The sequence below is a fragment of the Mastigoproctus giganteus genome, chromosome 2 (assembly GCF_048544385.1).
Source record: "Mastigoproctus giganteus isolate SK-2022 chromosome 2, ASM4854438v1, whole genome shotgun sequence".
Lineage (NCBI taxonomy): Eukaryota > Metazoa > Arthropoda > Arachnida > Uropygi > Thelyphonidae > Mastigoproctus > Mastigoproctus giganteus.
Window position 1 is genome coordinate 157506381 of NC_143576.1, and position 19862 is coordinate 157526242.

At 37.2% G+C, this 19862-nt stretch overlaps 1 protein-coding gene across 2 annotated transcripts in view; it reads right to left on the reverse strand.

Annotated features, from left to right (window-relative positions):
• Positions 1-19862, reverse strand: part of LOC150089688 (Ig-like and fibronectin type-III domain-containing protein 1) — a 337470-nt gene that overhangs the window by 102233 nt on the left and 215375 nt on the right. For both annotated transcript variants that reach the window (XM_090389599.1, XM_090389600.1), the window contains 2 exons: positions 19629-19760; positions 10352-10544 (listed from right to left, as the gene is read on the reverse strand). In XM_090389599.1, the coding sequence (XP_090245725.1) occupies positions 10352-10544; positions 19629-19760 (325 nt within the window). The remainder of the gene's footprint in view (positions 1-10351; positions 10545-19628; positions 19761-19862) is intronic.

The following is a 19862-nucleotide window of genomic DNA, read 5'->3' on the forward strand; positions in this document are numbered from 1 at the left end:
TAAGAAACACATAAAATCCAAGGAAGTGAAGCCAGTCGACATCGCTAGACAGTGCAGTGTCAAGTCAGTTTGGTGTGACATAAGCATTGGGAGATCAAAATTTAGAGTAGGAGTGTGCTATAGGCCTAATGACTCTGATGAGTATAATAAGAAACTGTACAGGGAAATAGAGTGGGCCAGTAAATCAGAGTCTTATAATGGGGGATTTTAATTTCCCAGATATTGACTGGAATTTGTGGGTTGGTCACTCATACACTATCAAGGCTTTTTTTTTTTTGTGTGTGTTTTGTTTTAGTTAGTTGTTGGAGCATCAACTTCTATGGCCATAATGCACCTCCCAAAATTTTTGCAGTACTCTGATCCAAGCCCGAGGCGGGATTTGAACCCGCGACCTTTGGGTTGCTAGGCAGGCATTTTATTCACCCGACTAGCCCGGTCGGTAAGGCTTTTGTGGATTTATTGGATGATTGTTTTTTACATCAGCATGTTTGGGAGGCAACTAGAGGGAGTAATACTCTTGATCTGATTATCAGTAGTGATTCTTCATGCATTAAGAATCTGCAGATAAAGGAACCACTAGATGGCAGTGATCATAGTGTGCTGAAGTGGGATTTACTCAAAGAGATAACTACCAACATGGGTAAAGGGGGGGGGGTTTGCTTTCATAAAGGCGACTACAATGGTCTGAGACAGTATTTAAATTCTATACAGTGGGACGTTACCAACAGCAAATTCAAAATGAGAAGAATTCAAAGAACTTATCTTGGAAGCTACTAGGCTTTACATACCAACTAAGAAATATTGTTCAAGGTTTAGGGCCTAAATGGATGTCAGATGAACTAATGAGACATATGGCAGAGAAGAAAAATGCATGGGATACATATAAATTAATGGGTGACATGGAAGCCTATGATAGATATAAGCTGGTCTGTAACCAAGTCACAAAGGAGATTACGTGGGCAAAGGGAGATTATGAGAAATCCTTGGCAAAGGATGCAAAGTAAAACAGAAAAGAGTTCTTTACCTATGTAAACTCTAGAAGGAAAGGGATGAATCAGATTGGTCCACTGGATAGTGATGGTTCAACAGTTGAGGATCCTGCTCAGGTGGATAACAAACTAAATGAGTATTTTGCATCTACATTCACACATGAGGAGTTATTCAGGAAGGGGAATGCCAGAGGTGAAGTAAACTCTGGCAGTGAGCTAGATCATTTTCAGTGTGTTATAGGCTAAACAACTGTAATGAATACAATGAACTATATAGATAAATTAGAGTGGGCCAGTAAATCAGAATGTCATATAACAGAGATTTTAATTATCTAGACATTGACTGGACTGGTATTTATGGGTTGGTCACTCACACAGGTGCAAGAATTTTCTGAATCTACTGGATGACTATTTTCTATGCCAGCATGTTAGAGAGGCATTGAGAAAAAGTAATACTCTTTGTTCTTATCGCCAGTGATTTCCCATGCATTAAGAATATCTAGATAAAGGAATCACCACATGATCATAATATACTGACATGAGACCTTATTAAAGATATAATCACTGTGTAGAGTAAGGGGAAGGGATTTTGCTTTCATGAAAGTGGCTATAGTCATTGAAGATAATTTATAATTCTATTTGGTGAGACCAACTGATAATGTTACCAACTGCAAATTCTAGATGGGAAGCATTCAGAGAGGTAATCATAGAACTACAAAGTTTTTTATACAAACTAAGAGATAGTGTTCAGGGTTTAGACCTAAACGGATGTCAGATGAACTGATGAAACTAGACAGAGAAGAAAATGCGTGGGATAATTAAATATTAGCAGCAGGCATAGAGATCTACAGTAAGTACAAACTAGTTTATATTCAAGTCACTAAGGCAGTTTAGGTAAGCTTTTAGCTTAACTAAACTGCCTTAGTGACTTGAATATAAACAAATATAAACTTGAAAAAAAGCAGGTTATGAAAATTCTTTTCTTTGATAAGAATGCAAAGAAAAGTAGCAAAGAATTCTTTGCACATGTTAAGACTGCTGTATAAACTGGAGCAGTGTACAGCAGTCTACAGGCAAGCTACTATTAGACAAAGTGGGAATGAGAAAAGACAGAGAGTGATTATCAATGGCCACTGCTCTTCTTGGACTGATATTATTAGTGGAGTCCCCTAAGATTTGGTGTTAGGCCCATTGTTATTTTCAGTATTTATTAAGATACTGATACATAAGAGGTTATATCATTATGATACGTAATGATAATAACCCCTTCTTATCATTATGACACATAATGATAATAAGGGGTTATGTTTCATTAATGATATATGTGGGGTTATAAATTTAAACTGAAGAATGAGAGTTGCAGGACAGATGCACAGAAATTTTCTCTTTTCCAAAATTTTCTGAAAGCATATCGGGCTTAATGTCTAAATTTTCAGGTGATATAAATGTTGGCAGAGTGATTAATGACAATAATCAGGGTATAGTGCTGCAACAAGATCTAGAACAGTTAGATGTGCTGAGCAATGCCAAATGAAGTTTAATATTGACAAATTCAAGGTACCATGCATGAGCAGCAGTAATCGCAGAATAACATACTAACTGTGTGGTATCATACTCAACTAGTAGAGAATGAAAAATACCTGGGGGGGGGGATAATTTTTCAGCAACATGAAGTTTTCATGTTGCTGAAAAATATACTCAACACGGCCATGTCGCCGTGTTGAGTATTATTGTCTCTAGTACATGTCCTGTACTTATTAGCAATAAAGAATTTATTTATTTTCTGAGGAATGCAGATAGGCTACTAGGACAGCTAATGGGGTTTAGTCAATGATCTACAGGAATTTTTCCAGCAGAGATAAGGATGGAATTATTTCACTGTATAAGGTAATCTTGAGTATGATAAAAAAAAAAGTCTGGAAGCTTTATTTTAGAAAGATGTGGTTTGCTGCAAAAGGTGCAGAGAAGAGCAACAAGATTTTTGATGAACAAAAGGGTACTCTTACCAAGAAAGACTTCATTTCTGCAAGTTTCAGCATCTAGAAACTAAGCACCTGTGAGGTCTGACTGTAATGTTTAAGACTTTGAATGAATTGAGTAAACTAAGTGATAATGGCATCCTTACTTTTGCTCAGACAACACACATTAGGGGTTATAATTTTAAACTTAAGAATGAGAGTTGCAGGATATATGCACAGATATTTTCTCTCAGCCAGATGGTAGTTAATTGCCAGAACAAACTTCCATCTAGTGTTGCTGAAGTGGGTAGCTTGAATAAATTTAAGGAGGAATTAGATAAATTATTAGAGGGAATGGGCAGGTGATGTGAGAAGTTTTTTGTTTATTATTTAAAAATTTTTTGGCTGATGCTGTATAAGCTTGTTTTCTTGCATCATTTACTAACGCCCATCTACTCACTCCAAATGTTTGTCTAGTTCTACCTTAAATAAATTCGAGGCAGAACTAGACAAACATTTGGAGTGAATGGATTAAAATGGGAAGGGTTTTTTTTTTTTTTTTTTTTCTTGGCTGTTTGCTGGCCTTGGCTGATAGAGGCATATGAGCCAGCATCATATGCCTCTACTAATGCTAATACAGTGCACACCACTTATTGTAATCATGGACGATGTTATCACTTTTATAAAGTTCTGATGAGATGTATATGAATAGATATAAAAAATGCCATATATTATAATCAGGAGTTTTGATTTATGTTGTTGCTTTTTTGCCTTATTGTGGTTTATGCACATACAGTGCAAGTGATTACATAACACCCCAATTTGGTCTTGAACTCCGACATGTTTCATACAGTTATTTGTGTCATTACACCATGAAAGAAATTATATCTGCACTCCTACTAATCTGACTGTTTTGCAGTATACAGCATTAACCCCTTTCTAATTCCTGATTTTAATATTTTATTTATTTGTTTTTAATGGTTTTTATGGATTTTCAGAAATATTCCAGTTTCATTTTTATTGATGACTTTCTCAAAGAAATAGTAGACAGTCAAATTAAAGTATTTTATATTTCTTGATTTTAATGTTTTATTTCTGTCCACTTCCACCTTTTTATGTATAAATTTCTGTTCTGCATCAGTAAATAATGCTGAACAGGTGCATTCTTGTTCCACTGGTTACTGTTATCACTTTAGCTGAGTCCTGAAGTGATTAAAAAAAGTGCCATCCACTGTACTAAAAACTCAACCAAAATTCAATATTCAAGTAAGTACTTGAATATTGAATTCAATTAGTATATTAAATTTATTTTGCAAGTACACTTCCAAACTGTAGCAATGTTTCCTTCTTTTTTAGACTATATAACAGAATTCTAATGTGGATTCAGAAATGTAGTCCGTAAATAAACATTTAGTTTAGTTTTTACCTGAATGTAGGATTTCTCAATGTTATGGAATCGGTAAACAAACTGTGCTTTAAAATAGGATTAACTGATATTAATTAATTTAATCTATTTTACTTGCTAATTCCCATGCCATGCCTTTCACTCAAAATACCAGATGTGCAAATTTTTTTTTTTTTTGCAATACTCTCAACTATTTCCTGAGGTTTTTGCTGAACCTTAAATGTTAAATCTTTATGTTTAATCTCTTTGCGTTCCAATTTTACCTTTGGAAACAAGAAGGTTAAGGGATCACACTCCAGAGAGTAAGATGGGGGGGGGGGATGACTCAAGCACTGAGTTATTAGGCAGAAATATTAAGACAGAGAGGGTAGTGTGAATTGGTACATTGTTAGGAGAACCAACAATGAATCATACTCCTCCATTCTTCCATTTCTCAGTTTTCATGTTTTTGGTATATGTTTTCCTACAGATAGTATTGCGCACCTTTGTAATATTGCTGATTGACAGTTTAGCCTGGGTAGAAGGTGTAAAATTCATGATGAACAGCCCCATTCAAAAGCAATCAAAAGAACTAACAATATGCTCTTCACTTTTGATCAAACTTGCCTGGCCCTCTTTAGACATGTTAAATGCTAAAATTTTCATTGGGATGACTGCAATGTTGTTTCTGAATTGCATCTGTAAAACAAGTTTCATCCCTCATAATGACTTTTTAACAAGAATTTATGTCATCTTGAATTTGTTACTGAAGCAGCACATGGCACATATGGTCAATTTTCCTTCTGTTCATCCATTAACAGACAAACAAATTTGAAAGAGATCTTTTGCATATTAAGATTTTCCAATAAATGTATTGTCAGTTTCTGAAAGATTAACTTTTTGCAGAAATTGTAAATAGTGAGACTAATTGCCTTCTTTATCTTCCATGAAAGTTTGTTCACCCTTGAACACTGAAAACCACCAGAATAACTGTGCTTTTGATAATGCATCTCCTCCAGAGGCTGGTTGTAACATGTCATGTACTACTGTAAGTGCTTTGCCAAATTTGGAACAAAACTTGATGCAAACTTTTTGTTCTTTTAAATTGTGAACATATTATACACGATTAACTATAACTAGCATAAGTAGATCCAGATATGAACACAAGGGAAACATTTTCTCCTCCCAAACTCCACATCCCGTTCTCAGATTCTGTCATGTGTAAAATTCAGTATTGATTTTTGAATAACATGGAAACAGCTTTCAGACTTCAATTTGTTTATTCAAAATAAGTGGTAAAAGTACTTCATCTTCCAATTAAGATGTAGAAGATGTGGTCAGAGGATAATTTTAACTCTGGGTCCATTTGGAAGAAACAGCCTCTGTCTCCTGAAAGCACCATGAACAGGCAGTGAGTCTTGAAGTCCCAGAATCCTCTTCTGTTTCAGTCATTACCAAATATAATAAAACTGTTAAATATTCGATAGGTGGAATAGGACCAGGGTATGTCTGCCAGGGGCAAAGGTTGATGACGTTGTAGAGCGGATATCATCTTTTAAGGGCACAAAAGGTGATATAGTTGTACACGTTGGCACTAATGATATTAAGAGTAGGAGACCGGCAGAATTACTTAGCAAGTACAGGTCACTGTTGAAAAAAAGCCGTGAATTAGGGTTGAACTTGAAAGTGTCTGCAATTCTGCCCAGGCACGATAGGAGGGAGTATATGATGAGAGCCTTGTAGATCAATTCGGCCCTGGAGGGATTGTGCAAGGCTCAAGGGGTAGAATTTTTTTCAGCCTGGACTGTACTTGTTAACAGGAGAGATTGCTTCTACAGGGATGGGATACACTTAAATAGAAAGGGTGCAAGAATTTTTGCTGATGCTGTCGAGGCAGTGTTAGGTGGGTCGGAAAACTGCTAGTTGGGGGGGATAAAAGGACTAATAGATTAACAGTAGCCACTGGCAGAGGTGGAAGTGATTGTTGCACTGCTTCTATTCAAATGAGCAGAAGTCTGAAAAACAAGATGCAGGATATTTCAGAGACTGCTGGTAGTCATTGCGTTACAAGTAAACACATGGGTTGTGTTAGGGTAGCTAAGAATAGAAACAGGTGCGTGTATACCTGCGTGTACACCAATGCTAGGAGTTTGGTAAATAAATTTGATGAATTTGAGGTATTGCTCAAAACATCAAAGGCAGATATTGTTGGGATATCAGAGACGTGGTGTCACACAGATATAAGTAATGCGGAACTGGAATTTGGGGAATACAATGTATATAGAAAGGATAGACAGGACAGGAGGGGAGGAGGGGTTATGCTATTAATTAAGAAACACATAAAGTCAAAGGAAGTGAAGCCAGTTGACATCGATGGACAGGGCAGTGTCGAGTCAGTTTGGTGTGACATAAGCATAGGGAAATCAAAATTGAGAGTAGGAGTGTGCTATAGGCCTAATGACTCTGATGAGTATAATAATATATTGTACAGGGAAATAGAGTGGGCCAGTAAATCAGAGAGTCTTATAATGGGGGATTTTAATTTCCCAGATATTGACTGGAATTTGTGGGTTGGTCACTCGCACACTAGCAAGGCTTTTGTGGATTTATTGGATGATTGTTTTCTACATCAGCATGTTCGTGAGGCAACAAGAGGGAGCAATACTCTTGATCTGATTATCAGTAGTGATTCTTCATGCATTAAGAACCTGCAGATAAATGAACCACTAGGTGGCAGTGATCACAGTGTGTTGAAGTGGGATTTACTCAAGGAGGTAACTACCATCAGAGGTAAAGGGAAGGGTTTTTGTTTTCGTAAAGGCGACTATGATGGTCTGAGACAGTATTTAAATTCTATACAGTGGGACCAACTGATGATGTTACCAACAGCAAACTCAAAATGGGAAGCATTCAAGGAACTAATCTTGGTGGCTACCAGGCTTTACATACCAACTAAGAAATATTGTTCAAGGTTTAGGCCTAAATGGTTGTCAGATGGACTAATGAGACATGTGGCAGAGAAGAAAAATGCATGGGATACATACAAATTAATGGGTGACATGGAAGCCTATGATAGTTATAAGTTGGTCTGTAACCAAGTCACAAAGGAGATTAGGCAGGCAAAGGCAGACTACGAAAAAGCCTTGGCAAAGGATGCAAAGAAAAACAGAAAGGAGTTCTTTACATACTTGAACTCGAGAAGGAAAGGGATGAATCAGATTGGTCCACTGGATATTGATGGTTCAACAGTTGAGGATCCTGCTCAGGTGGCTAACAATCTAAACGAGTATTTTGCATCTACATTCACGCATGAGGAGTTATTCAGGAAGGAGAATGATGTAGGTAAAGTAAACATTGGCAGTGAGCTGGATGATTTTGTAATAACTGAGAGGAAAGTGGAGGAGAGATTGTTGAGGATAAACATAAAAAAGGCACCTGGGGTGGATGGGATCTATCCAGTTATATTAAAGGAGGCAGCAAAGGAAGTATGCAAACCCCTAGCCATAATTATGAGAGCTTCTTTGGACTCAGGGGAGGTACCCATAGACTGGAGATGTGCAAATGTAACCCCAATTCACAAAGGAGGATCAAAGGCTGACACAAGTAATTATAGACCTGTTAGTTTAACTTCTGTTCCAGGTAAATTAATGGAGGCACTGGTTAAAGAAGCACTGCAGGATCATCTAGACAAGAATTCAGTTATAGCTCAGACGCAGCATGGTTTTGTTAAGGGCAGGTCTTGCCTGACCAATTTGATTGGATACTATGATGTAGTCACAAAAGAACTGGATGCAGGGAATAACTTTGATATTATATATTTGGATCTTAGAAAGGCTTTTGATACTGTTGCACATGGAAGACTGCTGCACAAATTGGAGCAGTGTGGCACTGGAGGCAAATTGCTGCTATGGATAAGGGGATGGTTGAGTGGCAGAAGACAGAGAGTGGTAATCAATGGACACTGCTCAACGTGGACTAATGTTATTAGTGGAGTTCCTCAAGGTTCAGTGTTGGGTCCATTGTTGTTTTCGGTGTTTATGAATGATATTGATGATGGGATATCAAGTTTAATGTCTAAGTTTGCAGATGATACAAAGGTTGGCAGGGTTGTTAAGGACACTACTGACGCTATGCTGCTGCAACAGGATCTGGAAAGGTTGAACAGATGGGCTGAGAGGTGGCAAATGAAGTTTAACATTGACAAATGTAAAGTACTACATATGGGTAACAGTAACCCCAGAGCAATGTATCAACTCTGCGGTACTACACTGACAGTGGTGGAGAATGAAAAGGACCTGGGGGTAATTGTGCAGGCAGATATGAAGTTCTCTGAGCAGTGCAGACGAGCTGCAAGAGTAGCTCATGGTGTCTTGTCAATGATATACAGGAATTTTTCTAGCAGGGATAAGGAGGTGATTATTCCCTTGTATAAGGCAATGGTTAGGCCACATCTTGAGTACTGTATACAGGTCTGGAGGCCTCATTTCAAGAAGGATGTAGAGCTGCTGGAACGGGTACAGAGAAGGGCAACAAGATTAGTAAATGGAACAAAGGGTTGCTCTTACGAAGAAAGGCTTAAGTTTTGCAAATTACAGAGTCTGGAGACTAGGCACCGGCGAGGTGATCTGATAGAGGTGTATAAGGCTTTGAATGGTTTGAGCATGCTCAATGCCAATGGGATTCTTCATCTTTCTCAGAATAATCACCTCAGAGGGCATAAATTCAAATTGAGGAAGGACGGATGTCGGATAGATGTGCGGAAATTTGCCTTTGGCCAGCGGGTGGTTGGTTGGTGGAACCGACTTCCATCACTTGTTGTTGAAGTTGATAGCCTAAACAAATTTAAAGCTCAACTGGACAGGTATTTCGAACGAACGGAGGGGTGAAATGGGAGAGGGTTTTTTTTTTTTTTTTTTTTGGCTGATGCTGAATAAGCTTGCTTTCTTGCATCATATGCCTCTACTAATGCTAATGCTAATGCTAATAATAGCTGTAATTCCTCTCTTGAGATCTTCTGCTGAATGAAGTTTTCCTATCCCTGGAAGAATTAAAACATATTTAAGAAATACAATGGAAGAAGACAGACTAGTGAGATTTACCTCACTCCATTCACAAAGATATCCCATTGATTGGAATAAAGTGTTGGACTTCTTTGCAAAGAAACATTCTAGAAAGATGGTATTATCATACCATCTTTTAATCACACAGGAAATGTTGGATGCAAAAGGTAGTGCTAAATATGTGGTTTATTTATTTGAACTGATTATTTATTATTAATATTTTGTTTTCTGTCAACCAGAAACATAACTGTGTACTTTTTTAAGTCTATTTTTCAGACAACTATATCTATTTGTGACGTGCAATTCATTTTATTTTCAGGGAAGTGAAATGGAAGTAACCATTTTATTGTACGTTTAATTTATTAGATAACTCACTTTGAGTTATCTGATAAATTAAGTTTATTTGACACCACCACAGTCATTGCTGGAAAGTTTTGTTATATGCAACCTGAAGCTCAAGGCTTGTTTTCCAATAAGTTAACTTAAGTAACCAAATAGATAACACAATTATTTACCCAACAGATAGCATAATCATTTATTGAATCACTATTTTTTATTTAATTTTCACATTTAAAAACTCAATAGTTGAACTTTAAATGCTGAAACAAAAACAAAAAACAAAAAAAGCAGGAAATATTTAGAAAAGTATGTAGTCTTCATTCTACATTACATGTGTGACCTCCCCTTCCTAAATTCTATATCTACCCTTTGCATGGCTGACACAACGTAGAATTAAATATGATAAAGAAAACTACAATGAAAATACACTCTACCACTACATAACTAAAGAAATTATATTATTATCAGTAGAATTGTTATGTGCAATTGTTCTTATAAATTTTGATTAGTAGCTAATAGATTCAGATGAAAAAATTAGCTAAAAGCTATCTTAATTAAATTTTATAGATATCTATAAAATTATCTTAATTGGCTTTAGCATATATAAGTTTCAATGATTACCTGATAAGAGCAAAGAGACATACAACTCTCTCTTAGTCCAGCAATAACACAACATGCACTCTCATTGTAGCCTGAATGCTGTTCCACTTCGTCAATATCATCATATGCTGGCCTTGGTGTCGTAGTAAATACAGCATGCACAGATTCTCTGCTGGTTCCATGCTCACTTCTTGCTACAACAAGAACCTCATATCTGAAAATTTTTAAAAGATACTCTGCAGGTCACTTTATGAGTACCAAATTAAAACAATAAATGTACAGAAAAAAATGAATTCTGATTTAATAATGTAAAAAGTTGGCCATTTTAAATAAAAAACTAGAATGAAATATTCTTCCAATTGTAATAATTATAAAGTAATTTAAAAAAGAAGTACTATCCCTGTTGAGTTTGATGCATGCCTTTTGTTTCATTTTAGGTTTGGCTAATGTAGGATGGCATAACTATACACGAAAATAGAAGATATAGCATCTGATTCAAATTAACTAACTAGTGGATTCATCAAAAATATAACTTCAGCAGCAATTTTTATGTACAAAGTTTGCCAATCACTTTTTTTTTAGGATAAAAGGAAAGAAATAGTTGAAAATTAAGAACTTTAAATAAAATTTTGTTCTTAATTCTGCTATAATATTGGATAATAAGATAAAAAAATAATAATATTGGTAACAACAGTCTTGTTATCAAAAAAGATTATTCCCTATCCCTGGGAATAGGGAATAATCTTTTTTGGGTATGACTACCTTAGAGCCAAATTTCAGAGAAGTGAAATGGAAAAAAATCAAAAGGAAACCAAAACTGTTAGAAAATTAATACACAAACAAGGGCCCCATTACATTTTTTGTATAGGAATGCTGCCACAAATAATTTTTTTTCCAACTATACTTTTACAGTTAAAAAATAATTAATAATGCAGGTCAAAAGTGAGTATCATACTGGATGAATACTAAAATTTACAATGAAGTAATTCTAATAGATATTAAAATCTCTAGGTTTTTCTGTTTTTGATGTAAGATGTATGCCAACAAACCTACTATATAGTTAAATATTTATCTAATTACTTGGTTAAAACTAACCATTTAGTGTCGAAAGCAGAACCACATTGTTCAATTAATGTATGAAAGAAGGCAGCAACAGCTAACTATTGTTATTAGCATTAGCAAAGGCACATGATGCAAGAAAGCAAGCTTATATAGCATCAGCCAAAAAAAAAAAAAAAAAAACTTATTTCACCCATCCACTCGCTCCAAATGTTTGTCAAGTTCTGCCTTGAATCTATTTAAGCTATCAACTTCTACAACAGATGGAAGTTTGTTCCAGCAATCAACCACCCGCTGGCTAAAGGCAAACTTCCGCACATCTATCTTACAACCGTCTTTCCTCAATTTGAATTTATGCCCTCTCAGGTGATTATTCTGAGCAAGAGGAAGAACCTCATCAGCATTGAGCATGCTAAAACCATTAAAGACTTTATACACCTCAATCAGATCACCTCGCAGGTGCCTAGTCTCCAGACACTGTAATTTGCAAAACTTAAGCCTTTCTTTGTAAGAGCAACCCTTCATTCCATTCACTAATCTTGTTGCCCTTCTCTGTACTCATTCCAACAGCTCTATATCCTTCTTAAAATGAGGCCTCCAGACCTATATACAGTACTCAAGGTGTGGTCTGACCATTGCCTTATACAAGGGGATAATCACCTCCTTATTCCTGCTAGAAAAATTCCTGTATATCATTGACAAGACACCATGAGCTACTCTTGCGGACCATCTGCACTGCTCAGAAAACTTCATATCTGCCTGCACAAATACCCCCAGGTGTTTTTCATTATCCACCTCCCTGAGTGTAGTACTACACAGTTGGTACATTTCTCTTGGGTTACTGGTACCCATATGCAGTACTTGGCATTTGTCAAGGTTAAACTTCGGTTGCCAAGTCTCAGCCCTGTTGCAGTAGCATACTGTCTTTAATGTTATTAACAACCCTGCCCACATTTTTATCATCTGCAAACTTGGACATTAAGCCTGATATATCTTCATCGATATCATTGATAAATACACAAAACAGCAATGGGAGTCGAGCAGCGAACCCTTTGGGACTTTGTTAATAACATTAGTCCACATAGAACAGTGTCCATTTATTACCACTTTCTGCCATCTCTCACTCAACCATTCCTTTATCCATTGCAGTAACTTGCTCTTAATGCCATACCACTCCAATTTGTACAGCAGTCTTCCATGTGCAACAATATCAAAAGCTTTCCTGAAATCCAAGTATATGATATCAAAATTATTTTTAGCATCCAGTTCCTTTGTGACCACATTGTAGTATCCAATCAAGTTGGTCAGACAAGACTTCCCCTTAACAAGCCCATGCTGTGTCTGAACTATTGCTGCTGTCTTGTCTAGGTGATCCTGTATCTGCACCTCTTTAACCAGTGACTCCAATATTTTCCTCAGAACAGAAGTTAAACTAACAGGTGTATAACTATTTGTGTTACCCTTTGAACCCCCTTTGTGCATTGGGGATACATTTGCACATCTTCAGTCCATTTGCACACCTCCCCTGACTCTCAGGATGCTCTCAAAATTATGGCTAAGGGTTTACTTACTTCCTTTGCTGCCTCCTTCATTATAACTGGATAGCTTCTATCTGCACCAGGTGCCTTTTTTATGTTTAACTTCAACAATTTCTCCTCCACTTTGCTCTCAGTTATCACAAAATCACTTAGCTCTCTGTTAGAGTTTGATAAACTTCTGGCATTTCCCTCCTTGAATAACTCCTCATGTGTGAATGTAGTTGCAAAATACTCATTCAGTTTATCAGCTACTTGAGCAGGATCATCAATAGTCAAACCCTCTATGTTAAGCAGACCAAACTGATTCATTCCCTTCCTTCTAGAGTTTACATAAGTAAAGAACTTTTTGCTGTTTTTCTTTGCACCCTTTGCCAAAGATTTCTCATAATCTGCCTTTGCCTACCTAACTTCTTTTGTGACTTGATTACAGATTAGCTTATATCTATCGTAGGCTTCTGTGTCACCTGATAATTTATATGCATCACATGCCTTTTTCTTCTCTGCCATGAGCCTCATTAATTCATCTGACATCCCTTTAGGCTTGAACCATGAACAGTATTTCTTAATTTTTATAAAAAGTCTTGTAGCCTCCAAAATTAAGTCCCTGAAGGCTTTCCAATTAGAATTCACAATTATGAATTAACATCATCAGTTGATCCCACTCTATAGAATTTAAAAACTGTCTGAGACCTCTGTAGTCACCTTTATGAAAACAAAAACCCTTCCCTTTACTTTTGGTCATAGTTACATCTTGAAGTAAATCCCACATCCGTACACTGTGATCACTGTCGCCTAGTAACCTTTATCTGGAAATTCCTAATGCATGTGTCATCACTGCTGATAATCAGATCAAGGGTATTACTCCCACTGGTTGCCCCTCAAACATGTTGCTGTAGAAAACAATCCTCCAATAAATCCACAAAATTCTTGCTTGCCTTTGAGTGACCAACCCACAAGTTCCAGTCAATATCTGGAAAATTAAAATCCCCCAATACAAGATATTCTGATTTACTGGCCCATTCTATTTCTCTGCCCAACTGTTAATTGAACTGATCAGTATCATTAGGTATATATCATACTCCTACTCTCATTTTCCCTTTCCCAGCGTTTATGTCACACCAAAGAGACTCAACATTGCACTGTCCACCTGTGTCAACTGGATGCACTTTCTCAAATTTTATGTGTTTCTTAACTAAAAGCATAACTCCTCCTCCCTTCCTACCCTGTCTGTCCTTTCTGTACACATTGTACTCCCCAAATTCCAATTCTGAACTGCTTATATCTGTGTGACACCATGTCTCTGATATCCCAACAATATTAGCCTTTGATGTCTTGATCAGCACTTCAAATTCATCAATTTTATTTACAATACTTCTAGCATTAATGTACATGCAAGTATACATGCACTTCTTCTTACTCTTAGTTACCCTAACTTAGTTACCCTGGTGCTGCTTATTATAATAGAAATAGGCTGCTGCTCATTACAATAGAAGCATTGCAAGAATAATTTCACTGACATGATCTGAGCAAACGTTAACATCAGAAGTTTTGAAACAGTAATCCGCCCAAGGAAAAGAAGAAAAGAAATCTCACAGGTCATGCCATTTCGCATTCTTGTAATGCCAAACAACACGAGGTTGGGAATAACCATGAGATAAAGGCTCCATTGGAGAAGAGAGAGTCACCAAGTTGTGATCTGAGGTGCCTAAAGGACCTCTCACTTCGACTGTGTACTTAGAAGGGTTGTTTGTGAGAAAACGATCAAGCGTGTTGGCTGTATGGTTAGGATTGTCCGGTATTCTTGTAGGTAAATGAACAACAATCTGTGCAAGGTCATTGGAAAAGCCTCAGCATCTCGACCAGCTGGGTCGGTGTGACTAGAAAACAGGAGCCAGCTGGAGTTGTGAACATTAAAATCACCAAGGAATATTACCTCACTGTTAGGAAAGTTGGACTGGAGAAAGTAAAGTTGCAAAGAGAGGAAGTCAAAGGACTCCAAGTGATTAATGGAGTTGGGAGAACGGTAGAGAGAACAGATGAATTTGACACAGTGAGGTAGAGAGATTTTAAGCCAGGGAAGATCGAAAAGAGGAGATTCCAAATTACCAAGTCTCTGACAGGGAATTTCGGAATGGATATATGCACAAGTACCACCTTTGAGGCAAACTGAATCATACAGCGAATAATTTGGGCAACTGAGATGAGCAGTAGTTGAATCAACCAATAACTGAGATTCTGTCAGAAAAAGTACATGGGGTTTGGCAGATAGCAAGTGGAAATGGACATCGTTGAGATTAGAATTGAGACCACATATATTTGTGAAATTAATTAGGAAGTGTTTGGAAGGTTTAGATCTTTTCGCAGATAAGCTTACTCTATTAGTTTGACAATTCTTGGTGTATGTATTCAATAATAAGAAAACGAGGGTGGGACATGCTGTATGAAGTAATGAAATTTTTGGATATGGTGTACACATGGTAAGAATATACCCAGATCCTTGACATAACGTGGCCTCGACAATGCCTCCCACATACACACTACTCAGACTCCCTCCAGTCACTATCTGGCAGAGTAGAGGTAGCAAGATTATACACTAGCTGATCCAGAAGCTTCCCAGAGAGCTACCAATAGGTTTGGTCCGGTGTACTAAGCAGCGGCCGGCCTGCGAATACCGTTTTAGAACTGTACCCTCAAAATGTAAGGAAGATTGGATCTCGCCACGATGTTCATCATAACCTCAAAAGACATCAATCATACTGCATGATGGAAGAGATGGGGAAGGGGTTGACCGGAACTTAGCTCTAGAGACTAAACATGGGTTCCACCACTTCAAGCCTCCAATAAGCAAAGTGGTCGTATTGCACCGGTTGATGATAGTCATCTACCACCTAGTACTGCCTGGTAACATAGAGGGGCAGCATTCCTCCATGTGGTGTGGGTGCCACACCTCGACCCCTACTTACATTGGTTCACACCTGGATGGTCACCCACCGTGTACTTGTGCATGGAGGTTATACCCAGGATTACTAACAGTCCCACGATCGTGAAGGTGCAAGCAGAGGATTTGGCTGTCACAGACCATCTGGACTTCCCCGAAATTGGGTCCACTTGACTTGAGTGTCACCGAATATCAGTTCCATCAGTGTTTTAGACTCCCAGGTAGCAAGTACAGCTTATCTGGCATATCTGAGAGAATGTCTGTGACAACCTCAAGGACCAAACAAACTAAATGAATATTTTGCATCTACATTCACACATGAGGAGTTATTCAGGAAGGGGAATGCCAGAGGTGAATTAAACTCTTGCAGTAAGCTAGATAATCTTGTAATAACTGAGAGTAAAGTGGAGGAGAAATTGTTGAAGATAAACATAAGCAAGGCACCTGGGGTGGATGGAATCAATCCAGTTATATTAGATGAGGCAGCAAAGGAAGTAGGCAAACCCTTAGCCATAATTATGAGAGCTTCCATTGACTCAGAGGAGGTACCCATGGACTGGAGATATGCAAACGTGACCCCAATCCACAAAGGAGGATCAAAGGGAAACACAGGTAATTACACACCTGTTAGTTTAACTTCTGTTCCCGGAAAATTAATGGAGGTACAGGTTAAAGAAGCATTGCAGGATCATCTAGACAAGACTGCAGTAATAGTTAAGACACAGCACGGGTTTATTAAAGGGAAGTCTTGTCTGACCAATTTGATTGGATACTATGATGTAGTCACAAAGGAACTGGATGCAGGGAATAACTTTGTTATCATATATTTGGATCTTAGAAAGGCTTTTGATACTGTTGCACATGGACGACTGCTGCACAAATTGGAGCAGTGTGGCATTGGAGGCAAATTGCTGCTGAGGATAAAGGGATGGTTAAGTGGGAGAAGACAGAAAGTGGTAATCAATGGACACTGCTCTTCACGGACTAATGTTATTAGTGGAATCCCACAGGGTTCCTAGTTGGGTCCATTGTTGTTTTCTGTATTCATCAATGATATTGATAATGGTATATCAGGCTTAATGTCCAAGTTTGAAGATGATACGAAGGTCGGCAAGGTTGTTAATGACACTAATGACAGTATCTTGAAACAGGCCTATTGGGTTGGTAAATTCCATACTGCAATAATTAAAGACAAACACCAGCCTAGGAATTAAAATTTTTACTATAAAAATAAAATATACAGAAATAAAATATAATGAAATACTGTAATACACTATCGGAAGACTAAAATATTACGATAAAATAAACTACGATAAAATGTTAAAAATATACCGAAGCAATAAAATTATCTAAAATAAACTGGATTAAAAGCGATAAAACCTGAAGCTTTCGGAGGCTGCTGTCTCCTTCTTCAACAGATATCTGCCTGTATCTGTCTTTCGGAGACTGATGTCTCCTTCTTTAACAGTATCTTTATCTGTTGAAGAAGGAGACAGCAGTCTCCGAACACTTCAGGTTTTATCGCTTTTAATCCAGTTTATTTTAGATAATTTTATTGCTTCAGTATATTTTTAACTATATTTTTAACGTTTTATCGTAATTTTTTGTAATATTTTAGTCTTCCGATAGTGTATTACAGTATTTCATTATATTTTATTTCTGTATATTTTATTTTTATAGTAAAAATTTTTAATTCCCTGGCTGGTGTTTGTCTTTAATTATTGCAGTACTAATGACAGTACACTGCTGCAACAGGATCTAGAAAAGTTGAGCAGATGGGCAGAGAGGTGGCAACTGAAGTTTAACCATTGACAAATGTAAAGTACTGCATATGGGAAGCAGTAACCTCAGAGTAATGAATCAACTGTGTGGACTACACTGACAGTGATAGAGAGTGAAAAGGGCCTGGGGTTAATTGTGCAGGAAGATATGAAGTTTTCTGGGCTGTGCAGATGGTCTGCAAGAGCAGCTCATGGTGTCTTGTCAATGATGTACATGAATTTTTCTAGCAGGGATAAGGAGGTGGTTATCTCCTTGTATAATGCAATGGTCATGCAATGATCTGTATACAGTACCTTGAGTACTACATACAGATCTGGAGGCCTCATTTTAAGAAGGATGTATGGCTGTTAGAATGAGAACAGAGAAGGGCAACAAGATTAGTGAATGGAACAAAGAGTTGCTCTTACAAAGAAAGGCTTAAATTTTGCAAATTACAGTGTCTGGATACTAGGCACCTGCGAGGTGATCTGATTGAGGTGTATAAAGCCTTGAATGGTTTGAGCATGCTCAATACTAATGGGATTCTTCCTCTTGCTCAGAATAATCACCTGAGAGGGCATAAATTCAAACTGAGAAAGACAGCTGTAGGATAGATGTGTGGAAGTTTGCCTTTAGCCAGCAGGTGGTTGATTTCTGGAACAAACTTCCATCTGTCGTTGTAGAAGTTGATAGCTTAAACAGATTCAAGACAGAATTAGACAAACATTTGGAGTGAGTGGATGACCGCTGTACAACTTGGAGCAGTGTGGCATTAAGGGAAAGTTACTTCTCTGGATAAAGGGAATGTTGAGCAGTAAAAGACAGAGATTGGTTTTTAATGGACTGTGCTCTTTGTAGACTAATGTTATTAGTGGAGTCCCTCAAGATTCTGTGCTATGCCCATTGTTAGTTTCTATATTTATTAAAGATATTGATGAAGGTATATCTGGTTTAATATCTAAGTTTGCAGATAATACAAAGATTGGCAGGGTGGTTAATGACAATAATCAGGGTAAGCTACTTCAGCAAGATCCAGAAAAATTAGGCACATGGACACAGGGATTACAGCTGAAGTTTAACGTTGACAAATGCAAGATACTGCATATGGATAGCAGTAATCCCAGATTAACATACCAACTGTAACTGTATGGTTAGTAGATAATGAAAAAGACCTGCAGGTACTTATGCAGTCAGATATGAACTTTTCTGAGCAATGCACACAGGCTGCTAGGATAGCTCATAAGGTTTTTTCAATGATATACAGGATTTTTTTGTTAGCAGGGATAAGATGATTATCCCATTGTAAAGCAATGATTATTCCACATCTTAAGTGGACTAAATCCTCATTTGAGTAAAGCCTCACTTGAGTGGACTAAAGCCTCCCTATCCTGAAGCCTCATTTTAGGAAGGATGTAGATCTGCTGGAATGGGTGCAGAGAGGGCAAAGAGATTTGTGAAGAGAATGAAAGGAGTAACCTTATTGAGAAAGGCTTCAATTCTGCAAAGTTCAATGTCTGGAGACTAGGTACCTGCAAGGTGATCTGATTGAGGTGTTTAAGGATTTAAATAGATTGATCAAGCTCAATGCTGATAGGATTCTTCCTCTTACTCAGACTACACACACAAGGAGCATAAATTCAGACTGAAGCAGGAGAGTTGCAGGATAGATATGTGGAGGTTTGCTTCCAGCCAGCAGGTGATCGATTGCTGAAACAACCTTCCATCTGTTGTTGTAAGCAAGTAGTTTAAATAAATTCAAGAAAGAACTAGATAATTATTGGAGGAGATGGACAGGTGATGTGGGAAGTGTTTTTTTGTTGGCTATTAAGCTTGCTTTCTTAAATCATATGTCACTACTAATACTAATGCTAAAATTTGATACACATTATATTGATACACATTGATACACATTTATACACATTATATCTTTCAAAATAACATTAATTAAGCTGGTTTTATAAAAAACTTAATGATTTAAAACTTAATGACTTAAAACTTATACCTTGTTCCCTGATGAAGGTTATCAAGCAGAAAAGGTGATTTGGCATTTGGTGCTATTTGATACTCTGTAACTTCATCAGCCATAACTTCTCGCCAGAAAAGTACATACCCTTTCACAGTCTGAGGTAATACACTGGAACATGAAACCAAAGTAAATATACAGATATAATATATATTTTATGATTAAATAAGTATTTGCACACCAGTACTTTTCATGTAAATGACTATTCTTATA